At 41.5% G+C, this 12,576-nt stretch overlaps 1 protein-coding gene across 2 annotated transcripts in view; it reads left to right on the top strand.

Annotated features, from left to right (window-relative positions):
- Nucleotides 1-12,576, top strand: part of SLC25A13 (solute carrier family 25 member 13) — a 107,698-nt gene that overhangs the window by 66,807 nt on the left and 28,315 nt on the right. For both annotated transcript variants that reach the window (XM_083405395.1, XM_083405394.1), the window contains 4 exons: nucleotides 101-185; nucleotides 927-1,085; nucleotides 5,394-5,446; nucleotides 6,271-6,351. In XM_083405395.1, coding sequence (XP_083261521.1) covers nucleotides 101-185; nucleotides 927-1,085; nucleotides 5,394-5,446; nucleotides 6,271-6,351 — 378 coding nt within the window. The remainder of the gene's footprint in view (nucleotides 1-100; nucleotides 186-926; nucleotides 1,086-5,393; nucleotides 5,447-6,270; nucleotides 6,352-12,576) is intronic.

Here is a 12,576-nt window from a genome sequence, read left to right on the forward strand (position 1 = left end):
CCTCGATTTGTCATTACTGTATTGCTGTTCGGCCACAGTCTAACTTTCCCCCTTTGCCTTTCTCTTCCCAAATCTTCTCCCCAAACTCCACCACCTGCAGCAAGGTCCAAGCGATGTGTCTCGTCCCATTCTCATCCAGGTAGCGGAATCTGGGTACAGGTTTGCCCTTGGCTCCATTGCTGGAGGTGAGTGAGGGAGTTGGGTGCACAAAAAGAACTTTTGAGAAAACCTTTCCACTTGCTTCTCTTTTACCTTCCCTTCCCTTCATTATATACAGAGCTCTGCAGCTTGTGACCAGGTTACCAAAAATGGCACGAGCTCTCCCTGGCTTTTTTTGGTACTTCCCCCAGATTTAGGGGAGCCTTTCCAAACCTTCTGCCCTCCAGATGTTTTATAGGACCATAACTCCTGCATCTGGAGGGAACCAAGTTGGGGAAAGCTGATTTTGGGATTCGGTAGCGTGCGCTTTGTGAATAGCAAGTGGAGTTTGCAACGAAAATGTTCTAGTGGTGTGATCCCAGTTGAGATTCCAGCCAGCTATACCCTTGTACGCGATACTTCGTTCCATCCTACCCCTTCCCCAATTTTCCAATATTCTCCCACCCACCCCAAGAGCCAGTCAACATTCCATGCCCAGTGAGCATGCTCAATTCTCATTTAGCAGTTTTCTTTGAGGGGAGGTGTCCCACCCCCCCTATTTTTACCCACCCTGGCCCTGCTGATATCTCCCTCTTATGTGTGAGTAGTGCAGGGATATTACGGTTCAAAGCATGGAAGGGATGAAGCTTCCTCCTGGATGCATACAAGCCCTGCGACACTTGCAGGGTGGTTGTCCGTTCATGTACAAGCTTAGAATGAACCCAGTGCAACGAAGCTTGCTAGAGAAATGCTCCTGTTTTTTAAAAAATTGTGTTACTTCCATGTAGCTGTTGGAGCCACGGCAGTGTATCCCATTGACCTTGTGAAAACCCGGATGCAGAACCAGCGCTCCACTGGGTCGTTTATTGGAGAGCTGATGTACAAGAACAGCTTTGATTGCTTTAAGAAAGTGCTACGCTATGAAGGGTTCTTTGGGCTCTACAGAGGTCAGTATACCAAGTGTTGTGTCTGTCCCCCATTTGGTGCGAGTTTACAAGAGAGGACTTGCTGCCGGCATGGATTTCTATATCACCCTGTTCAGAAGAACTGAACTCAGAATGAAAATTCTCCAGGATTGAGTTGTGGCGTCCAAAGAGGAGTTTTATTGCCCTGATCACTCCCAGTATTGATTGGATCTCTTTCCCCAGCCCTGTCTGCCACAAGGCATTTACAGAAACGACGTGGGCTGCATTCCTAACCCCACTCACCTGGGAATAAGCTCCACTGAATTCGGTAGGACTCACTTATGAGTAGACATGGTTAGGATTTTGCTATAAGTGTAAGATGGTAATAGTACCCTCTGGAACACCCTGTCTTGTGCAATTTGGGAGGTGTCAACTGGGGTGGGCTTTCAATGTCTGCTGAAAACGTATCTGTTTAGACAAGCTTTCCCTGACTCTTAAGAAATCTTTAGATCTTACTGTTCGGTGTTCTGTTTTTATACTCAGTTGGGTTTTATTGCAGCAGCTTAACATCTTCAATCAATTCCTGTTGAATTTTTGTGGTATCTTGATGTATTACGTTCGCTTGGGTTTTTAAAAAGTTACATTCTGTCTTGGATGAGCCTCCTTAAGCAGCATATAAGTTATATAAATCAATAAGCCTTAGGAAAGCTTTTTACCTGCTGTTCAGAAGCCCTTGATTTTATACTCATCATCTCAGTTTGCTGTTGTGGACTGGATGGATCAGTCTCTCTTAACTGGAAACAATAGAGGAGCTATGTGAAGTGCATAGCTGCTCCAAAGCCTGCAAATGCCATCAGGAACATTTGGGGCCATCTGATGCTACATAATACCTTGCCATTAGCATATTTGTATGACACAAATAGCAAAGGCGGTCATGGTGTCAACAGTATAGCTTTAGAATAAACATAATAAATGGCTGCTTGTTATCATGAACTGGTGCATCAATTGCAGTGGCTGTACCTCTCTTGGTCCACAGAAATTATAGGCACAGACAGGGGAAATTGCTTTGATGTTGCCAGCTGGCAGGTCCCATTGCTGAGGAAGGGAGGCCACTGTGAATTGTTCATACCACCCCAGTACAAGCATTTCCTGCTGTGTCTTTTCCTTTCCAGAGACACCAGGAAACAGGGCATGCTCACCAAAGCTTCTAAGATAAGCTTTGGGAACCGCACTTCCCAAGAATAGCGGCAGCCACAGCTGACTGTGCGTATAGCAACATCTATTAACACCTAACTCTGGAGGTGTCACTGCTGCCATTCCTTGCCTCCAGTAACACTGGGAAAGGAAAGAGTAAGTGGATCTGCTTTGAATCAGTCTGGACTTCAGGGCAATCTTATGTGAATCCCAAAGAGCAGGGACCCACGAACCACATTTACCAGACCCCACCTGGTTTCTGGTGTAAGACTCCTGACAACCTCCCAGAACACCGATCTTAAGACAAGCAGACTTGAACAAAGAGAGATTCCAGTGTGAGTTTGCTGAATCACGGCCTCTTGGGAAATTCAGCTCTTAACTAGAGTGCCCTGGCTCCCACCCAGCACATGTAGACAGAGACGTTTACTTGAAAATAAGAAAGGGTTTTTTATTCAGGCAAGTAATGGTTCCATCTCAACAGCAGACACAAAGCTCAGGAGTCATGGTTCAGGAGTTCAGGAACAGGGCAAGAAGTTCAGAACTGGACAGAAGCAGCAAAGAGGCCCCTTTGAAAAGTGACTCTTAAAGATGAGGCGTGATGATCTGCTCGACTTCCGGGAATGTCAGGATTGCAAATGCCTCTGTTGGCGCAGGTGGGTTTGTTTGTTCCCACCTGCAAAGGCGGCACCTGGTTCTAGGTGGCAAGGCTGCACCTTCCTGTTCAGGCTCCTGCTCAGTCTCTGCCTCCTCCTGTTCTTTCTCCTCCCTTGGCTGATCAGCAGGCGCCTTAGCTTACTGCATGTCCAACTCAGTTTTTTGTGACGCTTCTCTCCAGCCAAACCACCTGAGGCCAAGGTTTGTGCTTGGCTTCCCAAACATGGTTTGGGAGGAACAAACCATGCCCTGTGACCATTCAAAAAGCTGAAGGTCGGGGTACACTTGGGAACAATGTGGGTTGTTGCACACAGAGGTGTAAATGGAGGGGAGTTGGCAGAAATGATGTTCCGCCTTGTGCTTTCCACTCACACCAAAGTTCCTTTGCATCCACCCATATATGTGAAGATCTTCAAGAAAGTGGTGAAAGCAGTATTCAAGTAATGTATCTCAAGTTACACCATTTCCAGCATCTTTAGTAGCATATATATTCCTAACAGAAGCTGTTAGTTATCAAACTGTAATCCAGGACTGATTCCCTGGTGTGTTAATTGTGGTTTTTTACAAACCGGTTTCATGGGATTTTTTTTTTTAACACACAACTGTGGTTTGTTACAAACTGGAACTTGGAAGCCTTAAATCCCCTTCAATCATTCACAAAAAAAAGAGGAGGGGGAGCACATGAGTCCAAGGTTGGCCGTGCTCTTGGAAGGACCAACCATGCTTTGTCATTCCGCCTGAATCTGGCATACGTCTAATGGACTGAGGTTGCCTTGGTTTCACACTTAAAATACTAAGGAAGTAAGCAGGAGTAATCATCATAGCCTGCTTCTGTGGAATGGGGGCTTAAATACACATAATAGGCACAATCCAAAGACGTTGCAAATGCTAAAATCCCATTAAAACCAACAGGTTTTAAGTACTCCAGACTCTACTGGAGGTACAGAGCTATTTTGATTCCCACAATCACAATCACTGAGCAGGGAGACTGTAAATGCAAGAGGAAATACAGTACTTTTTTTTTTTTTAGTAGCTTTCCAGCAACTCTGAGCTTGAAAGAAAACCAGACTTAGTGCCTTCTCAAATAGCAGGCAAAAGTAGTTGTGGCAAAATTGGTTTGCTCCAAAATCAAGCATAAACAGAAATCTCAAAAAGCTGCTGCAAAAAGAGCAAAGTGGTGGAATAACCATAATGCCTCTTTATTCTCTCATCTGCCTTGAGAGACGCCTCTTGAAGTTTGTTCAGAAATAGTGAGCTGTTTTTTTTACTCAAACATGAAAATATGTATAATTGTAAATTTTTGTTGTGTTGACTTTCTCAGAAATAGTTGCTTAAGCAAATGGCAAATAACCCTAAAACATTTGTAAAATTAAGCTCCTCCTCTCTTTTTTCCGTTTTGCAAAGAACATTTTATGCAGCACTTGGCTTTCAATCCTTTCTTCAAGATTGCCCAACAATCTGTAGCAGAAATTCAGCATTCAACGAAAGACTTACAGCTACCTGCTTGTTTATCACAGCACTTGTAACTTTTAAAAAGCAAATATTTTGTGTATGGCTAGGTAAATAACTTGAGCTTAAATTTTAAATAGCAAATCGTTTGGCCAGGACAAACCATTATGTGAACGTAAAATCAGCCACGAAGAACACAGGAATATCCTTTATCCTGAGCAGACCATTACTCTGTGTAGCTGAATATGTCTCTGCCAGACTGCCTGGGGCTCTCCAAACCTTTGAGCCAAGGTCTTCCCCAGCCAGGCTTGCTACCTGCTAACTGGAAATTTCAAGGATTGAACTGGGACCTTTTGCATGCAAACCATGTGCTTGACCACTGAGCTGTAGCTTCAAAATAACTTTGACGTGGCTTGGCTTTCTTTCTTTCTCGTTGGCTATTTCCTTATGGCTGCAGATCTTGTTGCTGGTGATAATTGAAGCATTTCGGCATGTTCAAGTCATTTCTCTCACACACTATTTCCACAACTTTTTCTTGAAACTCTACAAGATTCATAAGGGAATCTATGGAACAGGTGAAGTGTTCAGCTGTTTTCAGCTGATGGGCTTTTTGGTCTTGTCTCTTAAGACACTGTGATGAAAAAGCTGTGTACCATCTTTGCCAACCCCAGACTGGCAGTGCATGCGTACAGACGAGTCTCTAGGTTTCTGAAGGTACAGCAACAAGCTAATGCATTGCTTCTGAATGAGCCCAAGGGAAATCTGTAAAGGGCAGGTTTCTGAATTGTGCTTCAGCATTAACTCTGAATTCTAAGTCATTATAACGGAGATATATGGTGGTGTTTGAATAGCCGCAGTTCCCAACCATGATTATTTTCGTTTAGGTGGTTAAAAAAAAATTCATAATGACGTGTCTAGATGCTCCTGTTGAACATAAGAGTAGAAAATTGCCCTAAAATGGCCCTCCCTCTTTTTAGGTGGCAAACTTTGCATAGCTGTTTATTTGCCAACTTAATGATACATTCCGTAATATGTATTTTTGCTCCTTTACAGGTCTTTTGCCACAATTATTGGGAGTAGCCCCAGAAAAGGCCATAAAACTTACTGTAAGTACAATGCAAAAACCTTTATCGTATATAATCTCTTATTTTTGTATCTTTGAATTTCCCAGTGAGAAGACTTAGGGGGTTGTTTGCTTAAAGCCTGCATAAGTGCATACCTTGCTTTGATAAAGTTATACTTGCAGAATGCAGTCAGTGTTCATATCTTGCCTCTGGGCGCTGCAGGTTGCACGGAGTGTGCTTTCTGTGTGTTTTGGATGAGAGTCTAGCTAAAGCCCATCATCTAACAGCCTCATTTGAAATGTTCGGCTCAGTAGCAGCCCCCTTCATCTTCATTGCCTTGTACTTTAATATAAATAACCATGACATAGAGTGAAAACCTTGTACAAAAAAAAGAAGTCCTGTTCATACATTTTCATGTTCCTTAAATTACTTATTTCCTGTAGTGCTTAAAGTTGAAAAGCAACTAAGAAATCCATAAATACCGAATAAAGATACTTTTAATTTTAGTCTGAAATCTTGTGTGCACTATCTTCTTAGCAGTAAACTCAAAAATCATTGAAATGATAATTTGAATTATTACAGCTTATTTTCAAGATCAGGCTCCCACACAGTGGAACATATTTGAAGAAATATTCAAAAATATTTAAGACTAATGCTTAAACTAAGCTATTTTTTAAATAGATGAATATACCTGCTGATATGTAAACTCTCCTGCTGTGCTGTAAATCTGATTTCTCTTTTCTAAGTATACGTACGATATTGATGAAAGCCATAGAATTCATACTTCTGAAAATTGGTATTCTTTTGTTAAAAAAATAATAGGACATGTTTTCTTCCTTCATTTGACTGAAATTTTGTTTTCCAAGGTAAACGATTTTATAAGAGACAAATTTATGGCGAGAGACGGTTCTGTTCCTTTAGCAGCAGAAATTGTTGCTGGTGGCTGTGTAAGTATCTTCTTTATATTTGTTTTATCTGAGATACATTTATTAGGAACAGAACCACAAAGATTAAGCATTTAAGCTTGCGAGCCTGTTGGTTCCTTCCTTAAGTAGCCAATTGAAGGTGGCTCTTAAATGGTAACAGGTTGAGCATTTTGAGTGCTTTTATTATTTCATTTAACGGTTTAATAATTTTTGTAGTAACAATAACAACATTAATAGTAGTTGTAGTAGCAATAGCTTGGTATTTTAAAGGTCCCCCTTTGCTAAAGTTACATACAGTGTTGCTATATTTGTTATTATTACTCTTGTAATTATCTTGGCATTTTAAAAGTGCACTTGGTAAAATGATAGACTTGATTACATACAATGTAATACAATGCAATGTTGTTGTTGCAATATTGGCAGTTTAATCGCTTGCTTGCAAACACTTATAGGCTTGCTTAAATACAATGTGTATTTGAAAGTTGGCTCGACGCACAAATTCATCGTGGCACCTACTCTGCCTTGTCCTTCTCGTCTTTATGCCCCCCTCGCCCACATTTCACCCGCTGATGTTCCCATTCAGGCCACAATACCGGCTCTGCAAAATGGCAAAAACGATTCGCGCTTGCTTGTTGCCATAGTGTTGTTAGGCTTTGTGATATTAACTGAGTGCCTCGTGCGTTCCCAAATGTATGCCGTATATAAAAGGCGTTCTGTTTTGCAGTCCGTTTTGCCTTCCTGGGGTGGTATCTTGCTGAACGACCTGCGTTCCATTCTCTTTAAGTGACAATATCCCCGCTGCTTAGTTTTGCAACATCGGTTTATATAATTATAACCAGCGCTCTATCGAGGAGTATTGATTTTATTCAAGCAATTAAAATAAATCCTTTGTACATGAAATGAACCCTTGTTCAAAGATGAGTGCCATTTTGAAGACAGAGAAGGCTGTTCATTTAAACTGGCTTTGATCATCGGGGCAGGGCAGGGCTGGTGGCGTTCCAAGCTGACTGGTAAATTTCTTGCTGTCATAAGAAGGGATGAGGTCACTCTCTAAAGCAATTTATATCTCTGCTGAAAAGAACGTGGAAGCACAAAACGGATCACAGCAAACAGTACCGTAATATCAGGAGAAGAAGAGACTCGTGCAGCTGTGCCTAGAGAAAGCGGTGTATGTTCTTCAGTGCAGTGCAGGCTGAGAAGCTTTAGCTTTGCACAATTCTCCTAAGGGTGGGGGCGATGTCTGCCTGTTCTGTTTGATCAATGACCTGTCACACAGTGCCAAGTAGGCTCACCTGTTCTGTAACTGAAGGAGCGTTCAAGGAGCATTTTTCTTTTTTTTTAAAAAAGGAAAGACCGTGGACCTTTTTTTGTTCGCAGGCACAAAATGCACAGTGATAAAACTTTAAACGAAATAAAATATTTGAGGATGCAGGAGAAAGATTTCCAAATGACCAAAAGCCCAATAGCAGACAGACAAATTATTATTATTATTATTATTCATTTTTATAGCACCATTTATGGCCAATTTACGTTTGTGCAGCCGATTGATTTTCCTAATTAATTCTAAATAATTTGCAAAAAAAACACTTAAGAAAATAAAGTAATGACACAGGTATCTATTTAGTACCTTCTTATGGCTCAGTCATGTTCTGAAAGAGGACCATTTCATAGCCGTATTTTCAAAAAAAAGTGCTGTGTATGCTGGATCTTTCAGCCGGCACCCAGACTCTAAAATTAATTATGTGATTCTGCATAATTTCCTGGCAGTCAGTGTTTGGTGGCAAACAGCCCAGGGCTTTCTTTGAATTGAAGTGTTTAACTAGAGGGCAGACAACAGTGCCAGGTAGGTAGGATGAGACTTGTGTTGTCTCTTTATGGGTGGCCTTGTTTTGTTTATGTTCCAGTAGGTCTTTCAAAGTTGGCAGCATGGATAGAGATGGTAATTCCTCCAGAGTCATGTCATTTCATTTCATACTTATTTTTAATTCTTGTATCCTACCCTTCGTCCATAGGTCCTGGTTGTATTGTCTTTCTCTCTATATTGCCTTTCTCTCTCGTTTTCCCTCATTCTTCTAAACACAGGCTTAACAAACCGGCAACAAAATGTTGACGTGTGTGTGTGAAGTCTTTCTGTTCCGTGTGTTAATCAGCTGTGCTCCCTTCCCACTGCCCTTTCAATGTTCCATTTTTTCCTTCAACAGGAAGCAAGGGTGTTCTGTGGCCAGTCCTTCTTGGGGTTAGTTTCCTCTGGAGGTGTTTTTGTACTTCTGCAGACCTAGGGGCTCTCTCTCAAGTCTGCTGATACTTCCCCCTTGGGGTGGATTGTGCTGTTTCGGCTACATAAGCAACAGCACTCACACCTGAACATCAGAAATAAAGCCACTCGTTGACTGTGGTTAGTCTAGACCTAGGCCAGTGGATGATTAATTTTGAAAGCCTTACCGCAGAGCTACGCAATAGGTATACAGTAGTTCTGCTGTTGTTGTTGTTTTACTGCTGAGGCTACAGTTCGAAGGAAAAGAGGGGCTTCTTAATCCTTTTTCAGATGAAAACTGCCCCTTTTATACCCTCCGTCATGAAAAGATACGGTTGCCACTTCTTTTCCCCTCATGGGTGAGAAAAGCAGTTGGTGGAGGAAGGGAGAAGAATATGTCTTTCCACAGGAAAACAACAACAGTGCAAAAAAGAAGCTTCTGTTTCCCCGCTCATGCTGCTCCCTTTTTAGATTTCTGCCTCATGAAAAAGAAAAGATTCTACGAAAGACTCACAGACTCTAGGTTGCAAGTTCTGTCCTTCATTTTGACTTTTGCTGATTTTTACGCCAGTGAGATGGATTCATCCTAGCGAGAGGGAAGGAAGCAGCAATACGAAATGCAATGCTGTCTTGGTGACTCCCTCCAGGCCTTCCAGTACACAAGCCTCCAAAATTATTGAGTCTGGGATAATCATGAAGTCACCTGTTGAAGTAGAACACAGGCAGGAGATAGGTGGAAACATACACTGGCTCTATTGTCCTCTGTTCAACAGGACAGCAGATTTCCATTTCAATATTCACTTGTCATATCTGCTCAGCAGTAGCTGGATTTGCAGTGCAGCCTGAGGCATGTCTGCTTACAAGTGCAACCCACTGATTTCAATGGGACTTAAGCCACAGCTAAGTGCATGTAGGACTGCTGCCTTAATGAGGGTTTTGTTTTGCCCTTAACTTCCATTGTAATAAAGGTTTGGGGGTTTGTTTGCTTTTTATAAACGTAAACTGATTCCAGCTAAGGAGTTGTTGTATGCCGCGTTGGGTTTTTTTTCTAAAACGAGAGACGGCGATAATCGAGAATAGGAACAAGTGTTTTGAGCGGCTCAACAGGTACATTGTCCTTCTGGAATTTGGTTCGGTGTCACATGCAAAGTTGCGCTTTGCTGTTTGCGCTGCAGTTGACATTCCTTGACTTTTGAGTCACTGGGGAGCTCACCTTGCAGAATGATTAGTGAGAATTAGTACACATGGTTGACTTTTGCACTTGCAACCCACAAAGCTGCTTGTCTCAATGGAAAAAGCCGCCTTCGGTTGCAGTGAACTTATTTTCTTCGCTAGGGAAAATAAGAGGTTTTTGTTTCATGACCCCACGGTACTTAATACAGTTGACAGCCCAATTCCATCTTCTCATTAAGGAGACAAAAGGTATCTTGGAAGGTTATTTTGATATCGGAAGTAGCGTAAGGAGGATTGATGTGCAAATTGCCCTGTTTAGTCACATCTCGAAATGTTTCATCTGTAAGGTCATTTGGGGGGGGGGGGGACTTGTGCATTGTTAGTGTGGTAGGTTGCAAAGTGCTTGATGGCATGCTCTTTGCTCTGATAGCTTGATCCACAGTTTACAAAAGTCTTGTGGAACTTCGAGATAATTGCAACGCACTTTGCTTGAAGGGCTCTTTAGCTCGCCTAAAAATGGCGTTGGTACAGACTGAGCCTGCGTGGCCTAGTGGTTAGGGTGTTGAACTAGGACCTGTGAGACCAGGGTTCAAATTCCCACTCAGCCATGGAGCTCTGACCTTGGGCCAGTCACTACTTTCAGCATAGCAGAGTTGTTGTGAGAGTAATATGAGGGGAAGAGTGTGTGCCACTTTTGGGCTGCTTGGAGGAAAAGTAAATTTAATGATAATATAAATAGTGTTTTTCATTTTAATTCCTCAGACATAATTCCTTTCCACAGCAGATTACAATATCATTTGATGTCTTTGCTAGAAGGCTTGGAGAGACGCATTGTAGCTGGTTAAATAATAACCTGTTAAGAAAACACAGTGGCATTTAAGAAACGCCAAACTTGTCTTGACTCTAATGGCATGTGTGGAAAGGATGCAAATAATCAAAGCAAATAGTTCTGAAAGTACACAAACAAGCTTGTCACTGAAGTTTTTGTTAACAATTGGAGGAGCCAATAAAGCAGAAGGGCTAAATAGAAACAGTTTGTGCACTTCTGCTATGCTGTCGAAATTCTAACAGAGCACTTGCTTAAAAACCAGTGGCACAATATTCTGGATGAAAGCAGAATTGTGTTGTAAAGCAGTGTAACTAGGCATTTAACCTGGACTTGTCATGCCCTGTTCACTCACATTTTATGGGGCATCCGCACAATGTCCCTGTCCCTATGCTTATGGCATCTTTTTTTCTTATTGTAGAAAGCCTGGGGGCTTTTAAGAAGGTAGTGGAACCTCCACAGGTGTAGATGTTAGCAGTGATGCATCAGGCAAGTTAGCTTATCACGGCCCAGCACACTTTCACTTTAACTTATAGGCACCAAAAATTCAAATTCAAATATCTTTAATACGGTCAATGACCAGCACCATATTATAGGCACCATATTATAATCCTGTTGATTTTTTAAAAATTGAATTTCCTGGGTACTCCTGTTTAAATATGGAACTTTAAGCAAAATATTCCTTAAGTGAAAGGGTGTTTAGCAATTTGCCATTATAAAGCTAATTTAAAAACAAAGAGAAATAAAGCCCTTTTTCATTCACCACTGTTTTAGGAACACGTTTTCTTCCTAATTAAACACTGCCACTCTAAACTTCCAACCCAAAGCAAATATTAAAACACTTCATTTTTTGACATTTCAGGGATTGTAGTGGTCAATCGTGCTCAAAGAGAAGGTGTTTAGTGCCAAATAAATGTTCTCTCTTTTTTTTTAACAGTCTCAACTGTTCTCTCCCCTCCTTTTCCCCGCCTGCCCTCTCTCATTTCACTGCTCAGGAGAAATGGACCTTCGCTGCTCATATCAGCTACCATGCCTACTGGTGGCAATAGAACATAGGAAGAACATATAGACAGTGCAATATCCTTAATAGTAAATTTTCATTTTGTTTGTGCCTTAACCATGGAAGAACAACGATTTATTTGTATGTCCCACTTGTCTGGGAGCAGCCCTGACAGGATGCAGTATTCGTTTCTTATTTTCTAAATTTAAGCAGCTGCCCGCTTAAAAATCTTGCAGCAAGAAAAATCTTCCATCTCTCTCTTCAAGAATCTTAAACATAACTGTATCATAGGGTTTGCATGTATGCTGGCAAAATGTATGCACCCTCAGATACTCCTGGAGTCTGTGCCACCCCAGGGAGTGATTTTTGCAAGGATTTGAACTGGGCAACCTTGTTAGAAGCATCTGTGTTTGGCACAAGGGATAAATAGCAAGAATGCTTAATGCATATTTTTTTGCTTTTGTTTCCTAGCGAAGAGTGTTTGATCCAGTTGGTGTAAAGTGTACTTTGGATATTGTTTCAGGTCATTGCAAAACACATGAGGATTGCAGCTTTTGTGATCGCGGTGGTTTAATTTAATTTAATTTCGGGAATAGGTGTTACTGTTGTGTGAAGAAAAATGAAAACTTTTGCAGTAAGCAAAGACCTTGTTCTGATTAAGACATTTTATTTGGCAGAAGTCTGCATTATGAATAAAATAAAACACTGCACTTTATTCCAGGAGGGAAAAAGATACTTGTGGTGGAGGGTGTGTGTGTACAGTATTTAGGAAAGAAGTTGTTCCCCTTCTCTGTGTGGAAAAAAATAGATTCTTGTTCTCTGTGTGTGGAAAAAACCAAGATTTGAACTTCTCTAGGGAAGGGGAATTATCTGTAGTATAGCATATAGGAATATGCTGATGCTCCATATGGAATATTGGCTTAGATAGCTAGATCCATTTCTGAGGTATAATTTGAGCAGCCTCAAGCACCTAGAATTTTGTTTTCACTGAGT

This window comes from Podarcis tiliguerta (assembly GCF_965153285.1).
Source record: "Podarcis tiliguerta genome assembly, chromosome: 12".
In the NCBI taxonomy this organism is placed as follows: Eukaryota; Metazoa; Chordata; class Lepidosauria; order Squamata; family Lacertidae; genus Podarcis; species Podarcis tiliguerta.